At 31.1% G+C, this 22711-nt stretch overlaps 8 protein-coding genes across 10 annotated transcripts in view; 5 read left to right on the plus strand and 3 right to left on the minus strand.

Annotated features, from left to right (window-relative positions):
- Sem1 (Suppressor of exocyst mutations 1) overlaps window positions 1–22711 on the minus strand; it is a 55096-nt gene that overhangs the window by 8664 nt on the left and 23721 nt on the right. The window lies entirely within an intron of this gene.
- Window positions 250–6303, plus strand: LOC143430527 (DNA-directed RNA polymerase III subunit RPC1-like). 2 transcript variants are annotated; one of them, XM_076906846.1, is made up of 20 exons: window positions 250–507; window positions 774–909; window positions 968–1117; window positions 1197–1532; window positions 1608–1940; window positions 2013–2150; window positions 2221–2418; window positions 2497–2733; window positions 2828–3161; window positions 3237–3486; window positions 3546–3775; window positions 3864–4214; window positions 4272–4440; window positions 4505–4844; window positions 4917–5104; window positions 5178–5325; window positions 5404–5556; window positions 5615–5815; window positions 5907–6045; window positions 6157–6303. In XM_076906846.1, exons 1-20 carry the CDS (start codon window positions 464–466, stop codon window positions 6162–6164), a joined length of 4083 nt encoding a protein of 1360 aa, XP_076762961.1. In that variant the 5' UTR covers window positions 250–463; the 3' UTR covers window positions 6165–6303. The 2 variants fall into 2 exon arrangements, with proteins under 2 accessions (XP_076762961.1, XP_076762960.1); XM_076906845.1 differs by having other exon boundaries at window positions 5907–6040; window positions 6150–6303.
- On the plus strand, window positions 6446–7558 carry LOC143430529 (parkin coregulated gene protein). Its single transcript, XM_076906849.1, has 4 exons — window positions 6446–6763; window positions 6823–7141; window positions 7219–7368; window positions 7464–7558. The coding sequence occupies exons 1-4, from the start codon at window positions 6659–6661 to the stop codon at window positions 7466–7468; spliced, it is 579 nt and encodes a 192-aa protein (XP_076762964.1). The 5' UTR covers window positions 6446–6658; the 3' UTR covers window positions 7469–7558.
- Glnrs (Glutaminyl-tRNA synthetase) lies at window positions 7789–11200 on the minus strand. The gene is made up of 10 exons (XM_076906847.1): window positions 10915–11200; window positions 10407–10711; window positions 10145–10335; window positions 9820–10075; window positions 9382–9679; window positions 8934–9313; window positions 8528–8846; window positions 8244–8464; window positions 7981–8173; window positions 7789–7905 (listed from the first exon to the last, which is right to left on the minus strand). The coding sequence occupies exons 1-10, from the start codon at window positions 11035–11037 to the stop codon at window positions 7855–7857; spliced, it is 2337 nt and encodes a 778-aa protein (XP_076762962.1). The 5' UTR covers window positions 11038–11200; the 3' UTR covers window positions 7789–7854.
- On the plus strand, window positions 11379–12325 carry LOC143430464 (EEF1A lysine methyltransferase 1). The gene is made up of 4 exons (XM_076906772.1): window positions 11379–11571; window positions 11646–11793; window positions 11870–12079; window positions 12144–12325. Exons 1-4 carry the CDS (start codon window positions 11422–11424, stop codon window positions 12275–12277), a joined length of 642 nt encoding a protein of 213 aa, XP_076762887.1. The 5' UTR covers window positions 11379–11421; the 3' UTR covers window positions 12278–12325.
- On the plus strand, window positions 12598–15858 carry LOC143430476 (uncharacterized). Its single transcript, XM_076906785.1, has 6 exons — window positions 12598–12771; window positions 12920–12973; window positions 13131–13400; window positions 13490–14288; window positions 14358–14566; window positions 14878–15858. The coding sequence occupies exons 1-6, from the start codon at window positions 12676–12678 to the stop codon at window positions 14953–14955; spliced, it is 1506 nt and encodes a 501-aa protein (XP_076762900.1). The 5' UTR covers window positions 12598–12675; the 3' UTR covers window positions 14956–15858.
- Window positions 18429–19259, minus strand: LOC143430467 (mitochondrial import inner membrane translocase subunit Tim13). The gene is made up of 3 exons (XM_076906775.1): window positions 19041–19259; window positions 18895–18963; window positions 18429–18563 (listed from the first exon to the last, which is right to left on the minus strand). Exons 1-3 carry the CDS (start codon window positions 19143–19145, stop codon window positions 18465–18467), a joined length of 273 nt encoding a protein of 90 aa, XP_076762890.1. The 5' UTR covers window positions 19146–19259; the 3' UTR covers window positions 18429–18464.
- LOC143430494 (uncharacterized) lies at window positions 20003–22701 on the plus strand. Its single transcript, XM_076906804.1, has 3 exons — window positions 20003–20330; window positions 20763–22180; window positions 22247–22701. The coding sequence occupies exons 1-3, from the start codon at window positions 20003–20005 to the stop codon at window positions 22694–22696; spliced, it is 2196 nt and encodes a 731-aa protein (XP_076762919.1). The 3' UTR covers window positions 22697–22701.

Consider the following 22711-nt stretch of genomic DNA (forward strand, 5'->3'; position numbering starts at 1 on the left):
GCCGCATATAAACGCGCGTCTGTATACACGCATATTATATAACCTGAAACAATATATTTGACGATGAAATGAAACCTGTTTACAAATTTTATTCTCTACGAAACATAACCCAGTCGCAAATAAAGTCTAATTGATTTAAAATAATGAATGACTTGCCATTGAATACTCACAGAAAATCTCTGTATCGGTATGATACGATAACCGGATGATTCGCATTTGTTATAATATGGCATAAGATCGTACCAAACTGTCAAATTCGAGATGGCACTACGAACAGAGAACAACACGTGTTTGAAGAATTCTCTGAATTCTTTTGAGCGTTTAAATTATTTATGCAAAAAACTAGTGCACATCTCGGAATAGCTTAGAATTTACTAATATTTTTTACTGTATAACATACATAAACAAAATTCGTGTTAAATAATATATTAAACATCAGAGGGAATAAAGTATAACCTCCACGATGGTTAAAGAACAATTTAGAGAAACAGACGTAGCGAGAAAAATGTACGTATACTGCTATAATGCTATTAAAAAATGAATTTTCTATGATCCCTTCCGTATCTTCAATGCTACATACTTTGTAAAAAGAACAAAATATCAATTGCATTTTCTCTTTGAATATTTATGCTTATGCTTACTTAATTAATTGGAATTCTGTAGAGATTACAAGTTGTTATAATTCTTATAGTAATTAAAGTAAATTAATTCATATCCGTTACTTTCGACCTGTCTTATTCATATACCTTTAAACTACTTTTATAATCGATTAGCTCTCATGTATCATTTGGAGTGGACAGCCGCCACAACATGGAAAGGCAGGCTCATATGCATGTTGTTGCTAAAAATTTGTATAATCAGGACGTCGAACATACTCCAGTTCCATATGGTGTTCTTGACAGAAGAATGGTAATTAAAATAATTATAAATACTGGCTTCTTAAATAATTATTGTTATTTATTTTTAGGGCACTTGTAATAATACCACCAATTGTGTATCGTGTGGTAAAGCTTTGAACGAATGTATTGGACATTTTGGGTATATTGATTTAGAATTACCAGTTTTTCATGTTGGTTACTTTAGGTCTATCATTGGTATCCTTCAGTCCATTTGTAAAGTAATCTATCATCAACTCTATTTGAACTTCTTACTTATTACATAAAACATAACAATAATCATAATATTTTCATTTATAGAATTGTTCTCATGTCATGTTATCTAAAGTAGACAAAAAACATTATTTAACCAGAGTATTAAATCCTAACTTGGGATATCTAGCCCGCAAAGCATTACGTAAACAAATTTTGGATAAAGCTAAGAAAACTACAATTTGTCAGAATTGTGGGGATCTTAATGGGACTGTTAAGAAGGCTGGCTTGCTTAAAATAGTGCATGAAAAGTATAAAGCAAAAAAGAAAATCGATGCGATTGTACAACAGAAGTTAGCAGAATACAACAATGTGCTTGAAGATAATAAGGCATTAGAGGGAGTACTTCAAAGCGGATTAGTTAATGTATTAAATCCGTTGGAGGTAAACCATAAAAAGAATATGACTTATGACATTTATATGATATTCACCCTAAAAATCCAAATGTTGTAATTTAAGGTACAAAGTATTTTGGAAAAAATACCAGAAAGTGACATTCCTCTGTTAATGATGAATCCAGAATGTGCACTACCAAAAGATTTAATACTAACAAGAATACCTGTTCCCCCAATTTGTATCAGACCTAGTGTTGTATCTGATTTGAAAGCAGGTACGACAGAGGATCATTTAACAATGAAATTATCAGAAATAGTTTTTATCAATGATGTGATTCAAAAACACAGACAAAGTGGAGCTAAAGTACAAATGTACAATGAAGATTGGGAATTTCTGCAATTGCATTGTGCCCTTTATATAAATAGTGAAATGTCTGGTATACCCCTTAACATGCAAGTAAGTTCTTAATAATTAGATATTTCCTTCTATAAAAAGAAATCACTAATTGAATATTGATTATATCTTTAGCCCAAGAAATCAGGAAGAGGATTAGTTCAAAGATTAAAAGGGAAACAGGGTCGTTTTCGCGGCAACTTATCCGGTAAACGCGTAGACTTTTCTAGTCGTACTGTTATCTCACCAGATCCTAATCTTCGAATTGAACAAGTAAGATTTTACTTTAATAAATTATTTTAAACACTCAAAGGATGCACATATAATGTATTCTTTATCATAGGTTGGTGTTCCTATTCATGTTGCCAAAATTTTAACGTATCCAGAGAAGGTAAATCCATCAAATATAGAATTGATGCGAAAGCTAGTTAGAAATGGTCCAGATATACATCCTGGTGCAAATTTTATACAACAAGGGAAAACACAATTTAAGAAATATTTGAGATACGGTAATCGACAGAAAATTGCACAGGATTTACAGGTAATTGTTTATAAAAAATATTTGTATGTTTTATAAGCAACAAATGACAATATAAATAATACCTTGTTTGTTCAATAGTACGGCGACATCGTCGAAAGGCATCTTAGAGACGACGATGTAGTATTGTTTAATAGGCAACCTTCCTTACATAAATTGAGTATTATGGCGCATAAAGCAAAAGTATTGGATCATAGAACATTTAGATTTAACGAATGTGTTTGTACTCCTTATAATGCCGATTTTGATGGCGATGAGATGAATTTACATTTACCACAAACTGAAGAAGCAAGAGCAGAAGCTTTAGTTTTAATGGGGGTAACTAGCACGATTCTACAATCTTATACCTTTTTTTTATTACCCTGTATATCTTATTAACATACAAATGATGATATTACATACTTACTTTTAGAATAAATCAAATTTAGTTACACCTCGCAATGGAGAATTACTAATAGCTGCAACACAGGATTTTATTACTGGTGGATACCTTTTGACTCAGAAGGATATGTTTTTAAATAGAGCTCAAGCAAATCGTTTAGCTGGTTGTCTTCTAGCAGGACCTGATATTGGCATGTCTATAGATCTTCCCGAACCAGCTATATTAAAACCAACTACGTTATGGACTGGAAAACAAATTTTTAGTTTAATATTAAGACCTAATAATACTTGTAACATTAAAGCTAATTTAAAAACTAAAGGAAGAGCTTACACTACTAACGAAGAATTATGTATCAATGATTCTTGTACGTATATAATATATTTGTTAATATAATGTATTAAAGTGATAGAGAAATAATGAAAGTAACGATAAATTGCAGATGTTATCATTCGAAATTCAGAATTATTAGCAGGATCTATGGACAAGTCGACTTTAGGTTCGGGGTCAAAGCAGAATATATTTTATATTTTATTACGTGATTGGGGCGAAGATATTGCAACGATAGCTATGTGGCGATTAGCGAGAATGGCAAGTTACTTTCTTATGAACAGAGGTTTTTCTATCGGTATCGGTGATGTTACTCCAGGACAAGGACTTCTGAAAGCTAAACACGAACTATTAAATGCGGGGTAAGAGTAATCTGAAACGCTGTAAAGAAAGCGTATATTTATCGCTTATCACGTTTTAGATACTCTAAATGTACAGAATATATTCGTCAAATGGAAGAAGGACGCCTTGTATGTCAACCAGGTTGTACAGAAGAAGAAACATTGGAAGCGATGATATTAAGGGAACTTTCAGTAATTCGTGATCACGCTGGTAAAGCGTGTTTAAAAGAGCTTCATCCAAGCAATAGTCCGTTAGTTATGGCTTTATCTGGCAGCAAAGGAAGTTTCATTAATATTTCTCAAATGATTGGTATGCCTATCAACTTTTACATATAATGCCTTTTGTACATTTCTTATTGAGTAGTGTTTGTTATTTATTATATATCCTCTTTTATCAGCATGTGTAGGGCAACAAGCTATTAGCGGTCATAGAGTACCAAACGGATTCGAAGACAGAGCTTTACCACACTTTGAACGGCATTCGAAAATTCCTGCAGCCAAGGGTTTCGTAGAAAATTCATTCTACTCTGGCTTAACGCCTACAGAATTTTTTTTTCACACAATGGGTGGAAGGGAAGGTCTTGTAGATACAGCAGTTAAGACTGCGGAGACTGGTTATATGCAACGGCGACTAGTTAAGAGTTTAGAAGATCTGTGCCTTCATTATGATATGACGGTTCGCAATTCCGTGGGAGATATTGTACAGATATTATACGGTGGAGATGCTTTAGATCCTACATACATGGAAGGTAAGACTACAAATTTATAGCATCAAAGACAAAGTAATAAGACGAGCATTTCAATAGGGAAAGACTGTCCAGTGGATTATAAGAGAGTATTGGATCATGTAAGAGCTAAGTCACCGTGTAAAAATGAGAAACCATTAGATGGCCCAAGTGTAATTAAAGCTACAACCGAGTTGTTAAGTTCTGAAGAATATGAATGTCTCAGTGAAGAATTTAAGCAAGAATTGTCGTGAGTATATTATTATTGTTGTTTCAGTTAAATAATAGTAAAGATAATTAACTTACTTTTGCAGTACATTCCTTAAGACTGTAGCACGTAAAATAGCGCGCCTTCGACATAATGCTCCATCGAATGTACCCATAATATTACAACTTGAACGGCTCACAGTTTCTCAGTTAGTGGAATTCATTCATACCTGCAAAGAAAAGTATATGAGAGCAAAGATAGAACCAGGCACCGCTGTAGGTGCGCTTGCCGCACAAAGTATTGGTGAACCAGGCACGCAAATGACATTAAAAACGTTTCACTTCGCTGGTGTAGCATCAATGAATATTACTCAAGGTGTACCACGAATTAAAGAAATTATCAATGCAAATCCAAAAATTAGTACTCCGATCATTACAGCAGCTTTAGTAAGTTCATACATTCTACATGCGCTGAAATTAAGCATGATTTTTCAATTTTTTACTTCATTATGCTACTAGGAAAATGACATAGATCCAGAATATGCCAGAAGAGTAAAGGGTAGAATCGAAAAAACTACACTAGGAGAAGTGACAGAATATATCGAAGAGGTGTATCTACCCGACGATTGTTTTTTGTTGATCAAGTTAGACGTTGATAGAATAAAATTATTGAAATTAGAAGTAGATGTCAACTCTATACGTTATTCGTAAGTGTGCATGAAGCAAGAATTGCATATATAAAAATATACGCTTAAATTCTTTACATAATAATTCTTACAGAATTTGTACATCGAAGTTAAGACTAAATCCAAAATTAGTGAATGTTAGGGGGGATTCTATTATTACTGTGAATCCTAGCAAAACCAAATATAGTTTAAATTATGCTCTCACACAACTAAAAGAAACAATTCCAAATATTGTTGTAAAAGTAAGAGATATGGAAAATTATACACATTGTTTAAGCAATATTTTCTGCATTCGTAAACATTATTTGTACAACTTGCAGGGTTTACCATCAGTTTCTAGAGCTGTAATTCATAATGATGATTCAAGTGGTAAAACGAGATATAAGTTATTCGTAGAAGGAGACAATATGCGAGAAGTAATGGCAACTCTCGGTGTTTTAGGGAAAAAGACCACTTCGAACAATACAATTGAGGTAAATATAACATTAAAGCACGTTTATTAGAAACATGCGTATTAATGGAACTTTTCAGGTTTTCAGAACATTGGGAATCGAGGCTGCAAGAGCAACTATAATGACGGAAATTAAATTAGTGATGGAAAATCATGGAATGAGCATTGATCGAAGACATCCAATGCTTGTAGCAGATTTGATGACTAGCAGAGGAGAAGTATTAGGTATCACGAGACAAGGTTTAGCCAAAATGAAGGAATCTGTTTTAAATTTGGCATCGGTAATACTTGTTACTTACATATCTATTTTCTTAATATAAATTTTTTCCAACTAAAAAGTTAGAAATATACTAACGAATAATTATTTAACAGTTCGAGAAAACAGCCGATCATTTATTCGACGCAGCGTATTATGGACAAAAGGATGTTATTTGTGGCGTATCTGAATCGATCATAATGGGCATACCAGTTCCTGTAGGGACGGGAATATTTAAACTGCTTCACAAATATCCTTTTCAAACTTATTTCTGTACATTCAGCAAAACTAATCCATTTTTTGTTTAGAATATTAATAACATTTTTCTATACACATTACTTTCCTTATCAATAAAATACAGGTGACAAGGATGAACCACAGAAGAGGGATTTAATATTTGATGATCCACAATTTCACAAGAAGATTAGCAGATCAGCAACGAAATTGTAAAATAATTGTTATCTACTTTGTAATAAAATATTTAATGTATATAAATGGGAAGATGTATATTAATGTGACTAACATTTTTATACTTCGTAGTTTTCCTCCTTTGGAAAAAAGCTTATCTCTTCAAACAAAAATAGAGTTTTAAACAAACATAAGTGTATTACTACATAGTTCATCGAATAAGCTATCTGTAGTTGCTAAGAAACAACGTGTTTGATCCATATTTGTTATGCATTAAATTATTATACCGCGATACATCATCTAGTATAAATCAATGTTACTGAATACAGCTACGCGCTTTTAGTATAAGATTTTGGTACCTTTCGAATGAATAAAATTCTTTAAACCACTTTTTAACGATTCATTTGGAAAGTCTCCTTCCTATTAAATATTTACGCAAAAAAAAAAGAAAAACATCGTAATGGTAAATGAACGAGAATTGTGGCACGAAATACGAAAAGATATACCGCAATATAAAAAGAGGAAACCCAGAGTTGTACCTGCCTTTACGATTCAAGCTTTACAGGTAATGTTTTTATATTTAATTTTACTTCGGTTTAGATTATATTTTCTACATGTACTTAGGAAAATACCGTAGTTGAAAAACCTCCCCGTGTTGGACTATACAAACCTCAACCACCTAAACCATCAACTTTTCGAAAATTCTATGAATGGGGCGTATTTCCAGTTGCGTTAGAAAAGGATAAATATGGTACAAAACTTAGCTGGAAAGTTAATATCGAGGATTTAGATTTTCACCATTATTTGCCATTATTTTTCGATGGCTTAACAGAAACTGAACAACCAATTAAATTTATAGTAGAACAAGGAATATCCGATATGTTAGAAAATGGAGGTCCAAAAATTTTACCGGTTGTACCACAATTGATAATTCCTATTAAAAGTAATTTGCTATTTTTTATCCTATATAATTTTACAATATCAATTTATATTTCTTTGTGTAAAATTCATATTATGTAGAAGCTTTAAATACAAAAATGCCTGTAATTATTTGTACCACGTTGAGAGCTGTTCAGAATCTTGTACGCTCGGCAGATTGTGTTGGAGAAGCATTGGTACCGTATTTTAGACAAATTTTACCAGTTCTAAACTTATTAAAAGATAAAAATGGTAAGATTGTAATTTATATTTATATGAAATTGACTTTAAATCGTCGTAAACTTACTGGATAACTTAATACCTCTGCAAAAACAATAGAAATTAAGTTTAAAATTTCAGTAAATCTTGGAGAAGGTATCGATTATTCGCAACAAAAAGGAGAGAATGTTGCAGATATTATTCAAGAAACACTTGAATTACTTGAAATATATGGGGGCGAAGATGCTTTTATAAATATAAAATATATGGTTCCTACATATGAATCATGCATGATGAATTAAGCACCGTTTATATATTGTCCACCGATGATCCAACAATGATGTTAAGTTGTAAAACTCTAAAAATGTCAAAAAGAACCTGTATATCGTCTCCTTTAAATATATATGTATAGTCGTTGTTTATATAAATATTATACCAAATATTACAAACAAATTATAGAAGCCGTCAACTTGATTTATTCATATATTATAGTATTTCGCCATTATAGGGCAGCTTTATTTACACTTTTCCTGCATCCTCATTTAATGTTACCGTTCTATTAAAGACGAGCTGTAACAAACGAATCGAATTATTTTTGTACGTGATATTATTTCAATTTGAATCTTATAGTTTCAATTGAATTACTTTTCCTGGTGTAGTATCCGGATCTACTGAGAAAAAGCCGATACGTTCGAATTGAAATTTATCAAAAGGTTTCGCTACATTTGCCAAACTCGCATCGATATATCCGACAATTTCTTTTTTACTAAGTGGATTAATATCACTTAAGAAACCATTCGGTACTTCGTTGGGATCTTCAGGATTTTTATGTTTAAATCTGGAAGTTGTATTATATATAAGCTGAAAATTATTATAATAACAAATGCAGATGTTAATTTAACACTTACAAACGTTCGTATAATCTAATGGACGCCAAAACAGGATTGGATACCCAGTGTATAAAAGCTTTAGGTTTTTTGGTTTCGGAAATAGACTCTTGTTTAACAACCACATTTATGATATTACCGGTATCATCTTTTTCGATATTTTGGACTGTCAATACTACTCCTATGTATTTTAAACCAACAGATTGATTTAGCGTCAAACGTCTAAAATCTTTTTCTGCTTTCTGTAAAAGAATAATGGATCATTTTTCACTTATTATACACTGAATTAAAAATGTATTACATACCTCCTTAAAATCGGATGCTTCGATATACACAATTTCATCGAAGACAATATCGTGTTGCCCTTTGTCTGGTTCATTAGGAAAGTTACATACTGTTACTTTTGTAGGATTTTCATGAGGAAAATTACTAATGGTTATTTTTAGCGGCTCTAAAACTGCCATATGTCGACTTGTAGTTAAATTTAAAACATCTCTAACGCATGCCTCTAAAACAGCTGGGTGAACAATCGCTTGAGCGCCTGTTACACCCATTTGCGCACAAAAATTATTTATGGCTTCAGATGGAAAACCTCGTCTACGAAGAGCTGTTAATGTAAATAATCTGTAAAAAGTCTCAATTTAGTGTTTCACATTTTCAGCTGTCAAGATAGTAACTATAAACTTTTGTTTACGAAATATATAAGTATACCTGGGATCATCCCAATCAGATACAATGCCTTCCTCAATCAGTTTAGCAATCTTTCTCTTAGAAACAACCGTATAGCTTACATTTAATCTACCATACTCCCACTGTACAGGACAATAAATATCTAAGGCATTACAAAGCCAATAATACGACGATCTTCTTGATTGAAATTCTTTGGTGCAAAGGGAATGGGTAATGTTTTCTATACTATCGCATAAGCAATGCGTAAAATCATAAGTTGGATAAATACACCATTGATCCCCTGTTCTATGATGTGGAGTGTACTTTATTCTGTATGCAACCGGATCTTGTTTCCCCTCCTCTAATGTTACTTTCATTCGTAATGTAGCTTCACCTTCTTCTAGTAATCCGTCTTTCATATCCTATGTATAAATATTATATTAGAGCATTATTTAGAGCAAAATCATATTTGAAAAAAGAAAATAAGTACACTGAATAATTGTAAACTTTCTGCAACGGGTCTGTTCCGCCACGGACTCGGAGGTGGATTGAAACCTTTTATTTCTTCACTAGTCTGATGGCAGACGTACGCTAAACCCTTTTTTATAAGCACAATGGCCCACTCATATAACTGTTGAAAGTAATCTGAAGAATGAGTAATTTTATAAGGTTTATAACCGAGCCATTCCACCATTTCGCGTATACCGGTAAAAAATTTTTCTTCTTCTTTCTCGGGATTTGTATCGTCATAACGTAAATAACATACCCCATCATGAGCTGCAGCATAACTGTAATGAAATTATACTTATACAGACTGAACAAATTTCAAGATTATTCATTCTCCGCCCTTTCATTTGCTGTGATAAACTGACACAAATAATTTGAGATAGCTCATTTGGAGATAATACTGCATTTAAAAATAGCATACCCAAAATTGATATTAATTGCCTTTGCATGACCAATGTGTAAAATTCCATTAGGTTCTGGTGGAAACCTAGTTACCACTTTGCCACCTGTTATTTTTAAATGCTCTTTAAGTAATTTATGAGTATTTGGCGTTACTGTATATCCTTCAGTTTTGTAATTTTCTCCTGGCTTATGGAAGTGAACTTTGGTTTTCATTAACTCGCTTATCGTTTGAACATCTGTTTTCTCATTTGCTACTGCCACATTTTTCTGTTGTACTAAAGACATTTGTGATACTTCAATGATTGCTTTTAAACACATTTTTTATTAATAATTGAGCAATTTACCTTTCTCTTTCTCTGGTTTCTTTGTTTTTGTTTGTTTTCCTGGTTTAGGTTGTGGTGCAAGATCTGAATCGCATTTTGGACCCAATAAGTCAAGCATCTGAACATCAAATTCATTTTTTATTGCTTTCCCATCTGCCCACTTTAGAGTGTTGCGTACTTGTTGCATCAACGGCCCTACATTAAAGTGATATCTGAACAAAATTCGAGTTAATCTCCATATGAACCATGTATGTGAATGAAATATCCAGCAGAGGGTACATACCTTTTTTCTATTATTTCTGTTTTATGTGCACTTATTACTTTTTCTACTTCGCATTCTATTTCCTCTGGTGATACAACAACACCCACTCCACATTCCTTCTCAAAATCAGATACATTAACATCTTCTTTTATATGATTAAGCAAGTAGCTTAAACCGGCGTCTACTCTTTGAATCGTATCCAATTTCTTTTCAGCTATGTATTTAGCGAGAAACGGCGATTTATCCGCAATTTGATTCTTAATTTTTGAAGCTAAGTGATACAGCAAAATTCCAATTTCTGGTGTAATAATACCGTGCTTATCAGCCTAGAATTAAGACACATATGGTACGTTAAATTAGATATACAGAGATGTAACATTTAGTAATAAATACAACATAATTATTTCAATGAACAATAACAAAAGATATTTGGTACATGTATCTAATGCTGATCAGCTTCTTCTTTAAATAACTAAGAAACAAATATCATTCAATGTGTGTTTATCATATCCTTAAATGATTAGCTAACCTCTGTTATAGCAAGTTTCAAATTATTGGAAACTTGTTTGTTTTTTAAAGTTTCTTTCGCCTTCAATTCGCTTAAACCAATAGATTGAAACAGCTTGGAGTCCTCTTCTGATTCCATCGTCATATTTTCTTCTTTTCTTCAGAGCAGGATTTGATATGATTTTCTAACCGGCAAATCTGTTGTTACGTGTACAAAATACTTGATAAATACGTGGGTTATGTTATAATTGAAAGAGAAGGGATATAGACTTCATTGCGAAAGATCATTTTCATTTTCTGAGCTTCAAAACTTGTGAGTTTATGGTTATTACTCCCTGTACATGCAACAAATTATAACTTTATGTTGAAACATTATTTTTCTTCATTAATTAAAGAGTAATAGTTTGAACACATATATCAAAATAATCACATAAATAACAAGAACAATGCATTGATAAATCAGATTAGAAAATTCTTGTTTACTAATAAAATATATGAATTTTCATGGATATAAAAGAAAGTATAAAAAATGTATGAAAGTGATGACGATGATTTACAATTATGCCCTACGACACTTGCTGCTTTGAATGAATTTCTTAAAGAGAAGGAAGAAAGAGAAAATCAACTGAAATGTAGTTTAGAGAATCCAAATTTAGATGTTTCTTTTGAGGAAGACTGGGTAAATTAATTTTTATTAAACGTGACAGTAAAATCAACTAAAGGTTCTTAATGCTTTGTTACTTTAAATTTTAGCAATTAAGTCAGTTCTGGTATGACGATGAGACAACAGACGCTCTTGTAAAAGGTGCTATAAACTCTACAGAGCCAAATGGAAAAATTGCTCTCATATCATGCCCTACACTTTACAATAAACTTAAAAAGAATTGTGGTGATAGACAAGGTATCAAGTTATATTATTAGCCACCTAATGACTCTTTTATATTATTAAACATACTAAATTAATTTCTTATTGACAGTTACTCTTTTTGAGTATGATGTACGCTTTAAAGTATACGATTCTGACTTTGTTCCCTATGACTATAAGTTCCCTTTGAATATACCCAGAGAATCGTCAAATTCCTATGACTTGGTCATAGCTGATCCACCATTTCTCTCTGACGAATGTTTAACTAAAACTGCCCTTACGATAAAGTTTTTAGCCAAGAGGAATATTGTACTCTGTACAGGTACGTTTGAAAAATATTTGTATATATCTGTATGTTCGTGTGATTAATTATTTCTATTTTACAGGCACTATTATGAGCGAACTAGCAGAAAGGTTGTTAGATGTAAAGATTTGCAATTTTGTACCTCACCATCGGAATAATCTTGCAAATGAATTTTCTTGTTATTCAAATTTTGATTTTGATAAGATGTTAAAATAAAAGTATGTGTAATAAACAAATTATACCAAAGAATTTTAATGTATCATGTATTATTAATTTAGAATTTTTAACTTATTTAAATAATTTCTAGAATGAGAAGAATTACATCACATTACTGCATTTATAATATCAGAACAATATTGTACTGCGTTTTAAATAATTTCTACTGTTTTAACTTTACATGTACCGATATATAATGAATATTAATTTAAATAAAGAATTATTAAGGTAATTGTATAGATATAAAGTATCTTTTTTTTCTCGAGTTTCTATGTTCGAACTCCCTAGATAGGAAAAAATAATCTCTAGGTAAACAGATGTGAAAAGAAGACACGCGATGGAAAGCGTAAATATTTACATTTCTTGAGTGTTTGCGAGAGTAATTTTTATTTATAATCATGATAGACGGAAACATTTCCATGGAGGAGGACACAGAATTACGGGATTTGGTGGTGCAAACACTTGAAAATAATGGTGTTCTTGCAAAAGTGCGGGTATGCTAAAAAAATATTTTAAAAATCGTGCCTTTTGCATAGGTTATGTAGATCACGTCAAAGAACTCTTACCATAAGAATTTTTATCTTTTTCCCTTTTTTTTTTTTCTCTAAGATTGATTGCGTTAAATTTCTTGTAATGTTATAGGCAGAACTCAGGGCAAGTGTGTTCTTAGCATTAGAGGAACAAGAATCTGTAATGGTATGTCTCTTTCAGAGTGTTCTACAGTAGATAAATAAAAAAAAAATATTCCTTTCATGCACTATTTCATAGAAATATATTTTCTACATATTCCTATTACTATGACCCACAAGATATAAAAGTTGTCTACCGTAATTAAGACCTTCGATTATTTCAGAATCCAGAACCACTTCTCAACAAAACCGTAAAGCAGTACCTGGCTAATTCAGAAGGAAAATTATTGTTTTCCTTGGTTAGGGAGTTCCTAGAATATTTTGGTCTTGACTATACAATATCTGTATATGATCCAGAAACCTACTTTGGAAAAGAATATAATTATGTTGGAAGAAATAAATTATGCGAGGAATTAGGTATCGAATCGAATGAGCCATTGCTTGGAGAGATTTTAAAAAATAGCATGAACAGTGCCTTTAATAACACACAAAAGGTATCTACATGTGCATCGAGATAATCTATAGTTTTAAGCACCGGTAAAAGATAAAATATTTTCTATTACAATTGTAAATATTTTTATAGAACGAAACCGACAGTAAACTTAGTAAAACTGATGAAACTACAACAAATATTGCTAATACAACGTTTGAAATTACCATTCCAAAAGTATTAAATAACGAAACTGCGTCGTTGTCAAATGATAATGATGTATCGGATAAATTAGAAAGTTTTTCACAACAAAGTCCAAAAGTTCCAATACATGTGACAATAACTGATAAAAAAAACAAAGAAACATCTGTTCACGTTTCAACGGATGACTCGAATAGTGAAAAGCAAACCGATCTTCTCAGGAATAATACAACTTTGGATTACAATGAAAAGAACAATGGAATTGATAGCGAAGGGAACAATAGTATGAATTTTGATACACTCCCTACAAGTCCAAATGGCACAAGTACAGTGATGAATCATACAACAAAGGAGACTGAGATAGACACACCTGTCCAAACAAATTTACTAAATAAAACCGAGCCTTTAATTAAGTTTGACGAATCTATAGTTACTGAGATGCAAACAAATCAAAATGAAGATATAAGTATGCAAAATAATATAAATAGTTTGGAATTACAAATAGCAAATAATGTACAAAACAAAAAGCCACTTAATACCGGGAATAGTTACGGGAAAACTGTATACTTTGAAGAAATTATTGTTGATGGAAAAAGAGAGAATATTAATGATATATGTAATACCGAAACCTTTTTACAAGATTTACCATCTTTAAATAAAAAGTCACATTCTATACTTAGCGATCTTCCACCGCTAAATGGTAAAAAAACTAATATTAATGATTTAAAAGAACTGATGGATATCGGGCTTGGTATGTTGATGCATATTTTAATTAAACGTATTTCTTACAATATTCTTAGCTTGAATGTAATGCATTTAGGAACTGATGGAACAGATAACTACGAAGAGGATTTTATCTCATCCGCGTCTGGCAGTGCTTACGATCAAAGCCCTTCTAAGGATCCTGAAAAGCCGGATAGTCCGATAAAACTACAAACGAAAAAACAAGATAAAATTCACAGTGCTCATAGCGAGGATATAAGCGAAGAAATTGAAGATATAGATGATATACTAAGCAGTACATCGTGTGTAAGTAAGAAGCTTTGCATGGATTTCAATCTGTCCTTTAATATGCAGAGTGTTTTGTCACACCAGGGAGAAATTTTAAAGAATTATTCTACAAGCTGTATATAAGAAAAATAAAAAGTGTATTGTAACAGAATTGCTTCTAAGAAGGCTCGGTCTAAACAAACGGATAAGCATGCGAGCATGTAGCGATGTTACAAAAATTAATCATCGTGTATATATCATTATCTACACTGAGAGTATTAAAATTTCTCTCTGACCTGAGTAACCTAACGACAAGTATTTTGTTTATTGCATGTGTAATTTTATTTTAGCTTGAAGACATAAATATGGAAAAAAATATATCAAATTTTGCGGCGGGTATTACAGCAAATTGTGCAAAGGAATTATAATCGTGGACTGTATCGCTACAGAGTTGCTGTAAGAACTTTAAAATGTTATTTCGTTTATAACATTAATATTCAATATCCTATGCCAGGGCATCAAATATATTAATGCAAATTGCTATGGATTCGTAAATTTGCAAAATTTTGTTTTTTAACGTGGCACTGCCATTTATGGCTCAATACTTATAAGTTTTTCCGCAAAGAACGTAGAAGGGAAATGTCTGAATATATATATACATATATCTCTTGTCAGAAACATATTTTTATAAATCACGATACCTTATTTTAGCAGTATTTAAGAAATGACAGTTTTTAAATAAGCATTCTATGGATCTAACAGCACATTGGTTATCACATGAAAATGTTCAACTTTTTATAAAAATGTTATTGAAAGGAATCAAATATTATAAACTAAACCGACTGCCATCGCTCTCTACTATTACTGTAATAAGATGTTAAATTATATTTTTTGTAATCGAGGGTATTAAAAATAGTAATTATAAATGTAAAAGTTCCAAGGAAGAATTTCTATAAGATACGTGTTGTACGCATATTTATAAATTTGTACTCTAGTTAAACGGTAATTATTTAACAAAATTTTAGTTACATTATTCGAAAGTAACAGAATTTAATTGAATCGATTATGCTATTGTATTTTTGTTTGATTAATTATGATACATTGTTAACCAATCTAGAAGTGTAATATTGAAACTTGATTGCATACCTTCAGACAAACTGCCTTCTACGTTGTTCTGTAAATATATATAGTATTATTACTCTTAAAGCCAATTATCTCAATGTTAAAATACCTTAAACAAAGTGAAAAGTAATCAGTTACATTAATGGTTGTTGAATACTTAGTTATATCTTTCTAAAAAAATGTTTTGTAACAATTTTGTTGTATTTACCAGAATAATTCCTGTGTCTGATTTTATGACTGATACGTCATTAATTACCTCATTTAACTAAAGTTACTGGTATAGTATCGATAGCAATATCAGTAAATCATCCGTCTAAAAGTGGATTGCCTAAAAAATATACATAAAATTATTTTTCTTCAAGGGTAATGGTGCTAAATGCATAAAACTAAAAGTATTTATAAAAGTTGAAGTTGATATTCAATAAATGATTAGAGGTGCTTATACATTTTCTTGCATCCGATAACTAATGGAAATTTTAGATTAAGTAATACGATTTTTGGGCAATCCAGTACTTTGATATAAACATATATTGGTATAAATATACTATGCTCCAAATAAGATGCAATAACTAAGTACAATTCATAATGGATCAACTGGATGCTTGACAAATCAAAATCTGTTTGTAACGATTGTACAGTCTGCTTCCTTCACAAAACTTTTAGTAGCACATGATTATTGTAGCGTCATCAATAGTAAATACTGTAAACGATTCAAACAAAGAGATTTCAGAATTGATTAACACATTTTTTAATTTTAACTGTACGAGATCAATTTCTTTTATCAAATTTTTATATTTGAACTTATTCAAATAATTGCATTCAAATAATTATCAAAAATAAAATAAATGAATGTTTTAGTTTGAAAATTTTAAATGATATTATTATAAAATTTGGTACTTTTACTTCTAAAATATTGGATATGATGAAATCCCTTAGTTTGAATCAACTTTTATCTCTATGTATATATTAAAGCAGGTGAATTCCTGACCAATCAACGTGGTTACATTTTAATATTGATATATAGCATATAATTTTATAAAAACAATTTCAGGATGATACTGAACATTCCTACACTTTATAGAATGTAAAACATTACATACATTCCATTGTTATTAAGATTATTGCACTTCTGTTGTATTGTTAGCATTAGTAAAGAAATTTATATAATAAGTATTTTTCACTAGAAAATATTACAAAAAGGCAGAGAGAGAGAGAGAGAGAGAGAGAGAGAGAGAGAGAGAGAGAGAGAGAGAGAGAGAGAGAGAGAGAGAGAGAGAGAGCGAGAGAGAGAAAAAGGGAGAGTGAGAGAGTAATTTAAGAAATGTTTCACAAAACTTATCACAGTATGTTAACAGACCTTAATTTACATTCTGATAAAATTAAACATTGTTTTTTATAAGGATTTCTATTGCAGGGTACATAAACATTTTTATACTTATATATTTTAAAATGATTTCGTATTTAATCTTATTCCGATTAATATGTGGTCACACATTCTATACGCATTTTAGTAAATGTAATCATCTTGTTATACTTATATTTTTATTCCTTTGGAAAATGTGCAAGGTGTCTGTGTACACAGTACATAATGCTGTCCTCTTTAGCTTAACTGTTTCGAACGTCTCAGCAAAATGATACTATAAACTAATGAAACTACCAAACTGTAAAACAGTTAAGACTATTAAATCAAATTATCTCTAAAGCCCTACGGATACATAGGACATACTAACTCCATTAAAAAATGTAAAAAACATATAGAAGTGAAAGCGATTAAGAATATTTTGGAAACAAGAAATGATAGATAGGATTTTTAATTAAAATGGGCGGAATAAATACACCTCTTACCTTCTATTCCAAATGTATAAATAAATACAGTATAAGTCAAAAAGTTGAAAATATATATTTTTTCAAATTGGAAAAAGTATTAATTTCTTTTTGATATATACATATACATATATGTTTGCAGTTGTCTTTGATAAAAGAAAAAAAGAAAAGTAATCATGTATAACTAATGACATCGATTTGTTATGTTATGAAATGTCTGTATTGATCTGTATATAAGATAACAGCATTTAATGCACTGGTATGCAAATTAATTATAGATTTTACAAACGCTGATATGAAATAGTTGTAATCATTGTTATTTACTAATTTATAATAATCAAGTCGAACAGATGAAGTATTAATGAGCCACTCACAATATTTTTTCACATAGTCCTAGAGGTTTACTTTTGTAACCACGTTGAAGTATTGGTAGCTATATCGTGCCTTTTAGTATGTATGAATAAGAAACAATGCAAATACATACTATGGAATTGCGGAATTTACAAAAATAACTAAGTTACTTATTTATGATTTTGAAGTACTATGTATAACAATATTCATGTATATGTTATTTATTTTATAAAGATTTTTCTCTTTTGCAAATCTTGTCTACATTACTTCATTCGTTCCTATTTAAAGTTATAGAAGAAAGTAAGTTTCGTGTTAAGCATTTATTGTTTTATGTGGATTTATTTAATAATATTAATGCGTTTACAAAGATGGCAGTGCTGTGTAACATTGTAATTCAGTTTTTAAAATTTACAAATATAAAAATCTATTTCATCTTATAAATTAATTAAAATTGATGCTTTTATGTACAAAATTATTTAATATTTATAAACAGCATAGGTTTACAACGTCTTATACCAACCTAATGATAAATGTACATAGTAATTACAATTGCTATGTTTTCTAAACAATATTTGGAAAATAGTTGATACACAACTACAAAATGTACAACCAGAAACAATTTATTTAATAATATGTACTGTTACATTCTGTCATGCTCTCTTTGTATTCGAGCGCTATACGTTTTTAATACAAGATTATATGCATCCATATATCGGTCCATACACATTGCTACACATTTCTGTAAGTAAATTAAAAATTACTCGTTAATTTTAGCGAACCCGCACTTGCGCGTTCATGTTTAATTAGCCTCTCTTTCTCTAACTAATAACTTTAGTCCAAAGGTATTGTTTAAATATTATTTTTACTGTGCAAATTTTATGGAAATCATTTTTGTATAAATATATTATTATTAGCTTTTATACCATTTATTAGTTAATGCCAAGTAGTAGTAGAAATAACATTTTATTCCTGGATAAAGTGCAAATCGAAGAAGCTAGGTTTTAAGACGCTTGAAACGTGAAAGGTTATAGTTTATGACTAGGTTAGGTTCCGTGAATGTGGAGAATTACCTGTTCGGAACTATCGAGAGAAGTGCCTGGCTTGACAATGCACTTTTTGAAACATTTCTCTGACATTTTCTGAAAATATAAGATCAAACATCCACTATTCATTCACACATTCGAAGCCTGAAGAAAAGAGAGAAATGTAATCGTACCGAAAGTAACTCTTGTGCATTTGCAACGGCAACTTCTTGTTTAATTTGTTGCATAAGTTCACTTTTTTCCTTTTCGGTTAAGGTTTCGGGCGCAAGTGCATTCATATTTACAAGTGTTTATTAAATCCTTTTTATGTAGCAATATTAAATATCAAAATCACACTTTGCCCCCGTTACAAATCTGAAACCACCATGTCCTTACCGGGTTTAATCGATAAACCGGAAGCACGTGAAACTGCACCTTAAAATCCCATTTACAGTGTCCGTCCTCGAGTTAGGACTATCCAATGTGTATTGCATTTATAACTTTAATCACGAAAATAACTGAAATTTCTGAATTATCGATACTTAATCAATTATTCATATTATCATTGGATGTTTTGATTTTAGAAAATTAATAATTTTCTCGTCCAATCACAAATGATAATACTAGATGAAACTATTTCCTACTGGTCGTCTTGACTATTCAAGTGATCATTACCGTTAGTCTTTCTACGATCATAAATGTGGGAGTTTGGAATTTGGTACACGAGTATTCGTAAAATTTTAATTCTATTTAAACATTTAATACTATTGCGTTAACGAATTGATTAATGTGCTCCTTGTTTTTAAATAATCTGACGCATTGTACAAGATTGTATGTAACAAAGTGCGTGTATTACTTAAAAAATATTCTGGCGCACGATATATGTATATAGCACTGCTCGTAGAATGGTATTTTTATTATTTTAGTTTTATTATTCAATGTGTTCTGTTTTAGATGAGCGATCCTATTGATAAACAGACGGAAGTTCACAGTAAAGGTAGAAATAAAATACTCCTCGAATTAAAACTAATATATGAAACGTATCTACCCCCTCGCTTAAATAATTCAGGTTACCCAAAAAAGTTCTATCAAATAGTTCGATAATACACGTCGATAGATAAGTTTCATGTAATTAATTAATTCAGGTAAAGTAGAAATGCGAGGCATAAATAATTTATCGGTAAGAAACAAAAAGTGTGATTCGTCTGTTACCGAAGATCTTTCGATAGAGACGAACACGATGGAATTAAAGGAATTTGATAACAATATGCACTGTTATCGTTGCAAACATTTCTCAAATGTACCGCGAAATCTCTCTGACACTTGTGAAAATATATCAGATTGGACGGAAGAATGTATGGCTGATTTAAATTTCGTACAAGCTATAGTTTGGTTAAAGTCAGCTATAATGTCCATGAGAGACATCTCCGTAGAACAATTTCATTTGGCATTTCACAAACAATGGCAAAATATGTTGACTACAGGTAACAAGATTCGATATACGTTTTATATTCTTGTAAACTATGAAATTGAAACGAGTAACCCCACAAAGGAAAAAAAACCTTCTAATTATCCATTCGTAAAACAATCGTTCGAGAATTCATTAGATAAATTTATTGCTGATTAATGCTAAGTAATATCAGAGGATTAAGCAATTTTTATTACATAACAGCAAACACCCGGTGACTTGTTCTACGAGCTTGTACGGAGGGTTGCTGTGCGTCAGGGGTAACTCCAACTATCGTACAAATTCTATCGTGTCAATATCGTTTGCAATTTAATTGATACTTTTTTCAGATGACGAAATAATTTATATATATATATATATATATATATATATATATATATATATATATATATATATAGATCAATCGATAGATATGGAAATTGTATCTTGCAACTATATTCTTTTGCAGGAGACAATTTTAGCTCTTGTAGTGGTAGTCCAATTTCCGAAGTTCACGAAACTGATTTGAAATCGATTACTCAATTAAGCAACATCCAGAAAGATGGTATGAATTTCAGAAACAGTTCAAGTGACTACACCGACACCAGTAGTATTAAGATATTAGTCGATGTATCGCGTAAGAAAAATGATTACAAGTCGAGGGAAGAGAAACCGAAGGAAAATGAAATTCTTGTTGAAGAAAATAACAGTCCTTTCAACGTTACTTCTTACAAAACCATTGAAAGATCCTTTAGCGTGGAATCTTTTGAACAAGAAAATATAACATCGAAGAATCGGATTATTTTGGATTCGTGTGGAGAGAATAGCTACAGTTCAGAATCGGATATGTTTAGAGATTCTCAAGAGAGTCGTGAAGTCAATGACTCAGTAAAAATTGAAGAAAATCATAACGCACTTGAGAATAGAAATCTTATCATTGAAAGAACATCAACAGAGTTTTTATGGACTTATCAGGATAGCGAAAATTTAAAGGAAACCAAAGACGTTGCATCGATTTCTTCAGATGATACTAATTTTTCGTGTATTACTTTATTCAGTAAAGATCGTTCATCGTACAAACAATATTACGATCAATTAAGCAGGCAATTAATCTTAGAATCGAACAAACAGACATTAGCACGGAAAGCTTGTGATTCAAATTCTAATAGCAAAGATCCTATCGTTCCGAATCAGATTAACGCTACCAAGTTTCTTCAAGAAGATAGCGCTTATGATACTTATCAATTGCACGCAGAACGTAACTCAATGTCAAATTGCACTCAGCAAGAAGAGGATGTAATGTTTTTGAGCCAAAAAATCGATAACATTACGCCCTATCGGAAAGATGAGTATTTAAGTGACACGTGCGACTTGGAAATGCTTTCCAGAGACGATACAGAATTTTTTGATATGCTCGAGAATAATTTGTATTCCGGTAACATTCGACAATATTTATCTTCTTCGCAACAGAAGAATTATAGTAGTATCCAGTCACAAGGATGCGAACATTTCACTGAAGATGATGAATATACAGCAAGTGAAATTAAAAAAAGAAAATTGAACTTTGTTCATGAATCAACCAACGAGGATGAAGAAAAGATTTCGTCGAAATGGTTAAAGTTTACGTTTGATGCTTTAAACGCGGACGAAATTGTTTTTCAGTCTGTAAAAATGATACTTTCCGTTCTCCAAAACGAGAAGATAGCGAAACAATATATGAGAATAAGGTGTTGGAAGGATACCTTAGAGGAACAGGCTATAGACGCGGTATTAAATTTTTGCGATGTCTTCGAAGCCACCAATAAAACTAATGCGTGCACGCAAGAAATTGTTCGGGTAGTGAAGAGCCTTTTGAATAAGAGTATAAAAACTACTGAAATGAATAAGGTAAATTATATAACTTGTATTATAATTGAGAATGAATATTTTCAATATTACATGTTTTTTATTTAGGTTACAATATTGACCCATCAAATCTCTATTATTTTACAACTTTGTACTTCTATGCAAGTTTGTGTCGAAATAATAAATTATTTAACGGAAGAACTAAAATCTTATGAGAATATCTTAATTGCCGTAACGGATGATAAAATGGCAAGTGTGCATAATATACACAATCAGTTACACATTATGTTTTTCGCATTAACTTCTTGCTTACAAAAATATCGATTGGTTTTCCCGAACAAAGAAACCAATTTATACGAAGAGAAAAGTATACCGCCTGTCGTTGATTTATGGAAGAAACGAATCAATTGTGAAAGTGAAATACTAAAGGATAATATCAAAATAAGAGAACAACGTTGGTTAAAGATTTTTGTCGACTTTACAGCGATCGCTGCAAAGGATTTTGTTCAGTTTGCTAAAAAATCGCGAAACTTAGTCAATTTACTCGAACGCAAATAGAGTACTTTCTTGCTG

The sequence above is a fragment of the Xylocopa sonorina genome, chromosome 14, assembly GCF_050948175.1.
Source record: "Xylocopa sonorina isolate GNS202 chromosome 14, iyXylSono1_principal, whole genome shotgun sequence".
Classification (NCBI taxonomy): Eukaryota; Metazoa; Arthropoda; class Insecta; order Hymenoptera; family Apidae; genus Xylocopa; species Xylocopa sonorina.

Coding starts and splice junctions, on each gene's coding strand:
- LOC143430529 (XM_076906849.1), top strand. CDS start 6,659: ATGGTAAATGAACGAGAATTGTGGCACGAAATACGAAAAGATATACCG. Junction 6,764..6,822: donor TTACGATTCAAGCTTTACAG/GTAATGTTTTTA, acceptor ACATGTACTTAG/GAAAATACCGTAGTTGAAAA. Junction 7,142..7,218: donor ATTGATAATTCCTATTAAAA/GTAATTTGCTAT, acceptor CATATTATGTAG/AAGCTTTAAATACAAAAATG.
- LOC143430464 (XM_076906772.1), top strand. CDS start 11,422: ATGTATGAAAGTGATGACGATGATTTACAATTATGCCCTACGACACTT. Junction 11,572..11,645: donor TTTCTTTTGAGGAAGACTGG/GTAAATTAATTT, acceptor TTTAAATTTTAG/CAATTAAGTCAGTTCTGGTA. Junction 11,794..11,869: donor GAATTGTGGTGATAGACAAG/GTATCAAGTTAT, acceptor TCTTATTGACAG/TTACTCTTTTTGAGTATGAT.
- LOC143430476 (XM_076906785.1), top strand. CDS start 12,676: ATGATAGACGGAAACATTTCCATGGAGGAGGACACAGAATTACGGGAT. Junction 13,401..13,489: donor CCTTTAATAACACACAAAAG/GTATCTACATGT, acceptor ATATTTTTATAG/AACGAAACCGACAGTAAACT. Junction 14,567..14,877: donor TACTAAGCAGTACATCGTGT/GTAAGTAAGAAG, acceptor ATTTTATTTTAG/CTTGAAGACATAAATATGGA.
- LOC143430467 (XM_076906775.1), bottom strand. CDS start 19,145: ATGAATGCACTTGCGCCCGAAACCTTAACCGAAAAGGAAAAAAGTGAA. Junction 18,964..19,040: donor ATGCACAAGAGTTACTTTCG/GTACGATTACAT, acceptor TTATATTTTCAG/AAAATGTCAGAGAAATGTTT. Junction 18,564..18,894: donor CTCTCGATAGTTCCGAACAG/GTAATTCTCCAC, acceptor ATTTACTTACAG/AAATGTGTAGCAATGTGTAT.
- LOC143430527 (XM_076906845.1), top strand. CDS start 464: ATGGTTAAAGAACAATTTAGAGAAACAGACGTAGCGAGAAAAAT. Junction 4,845..4,916: donor CGATCATTACAGCAGCTTTA/GTAAGTTCATAC, acceptor TTATGCTACTAG/GAAAATGACATAGATCCAGA. Junction 5,105..5,177: donor GTCAACTCTATACGTTATTC/GTAAGTGTGCAT, acceptor TAATTCTTACAG/AATTTGTACATCGAAGTTAA.
- Glnrs (XM_076906847.1), bottom strand. CDS start 11,037: ATGACGATGGAATCAGAAGAGGACTCCAAGCTGTTTCAATCTATTGGT. Junction 10,712..10,914: donor TGAAACTTGCTATAACAGAG/GTTAGCTAATCA, acceptor TCTTAATTCTAG/GCTGATAAGCACGGTATTAT. Junction 9,314..9,381: donor AAAGTTTACAATTATTCAGT/GTACTTATTTTC, acceptor ATTTATACATAG/GATATGAAAGACGGATTACT.
- LOC143430494 (XM_076906804.1), top strand. CDS start 20,003: ATGCGAGGCATAAATAATTTATCGGTAAGAAACAAAAAGTGTGATTCG. Junction 20,331..20,762: donor GCAAAATATGTTGACTACAG/GTAACAAGATTC, acceptor ATTCTTTTGCAG/GAGACAATTTTAGCTCTTGT. Junction 22,181..22,246: donor AAACTACTGAAATGAATAAG/GTAAATTATATA, acceptor TTTTTTATTTAG/GTTACAATATTGACCCATCA.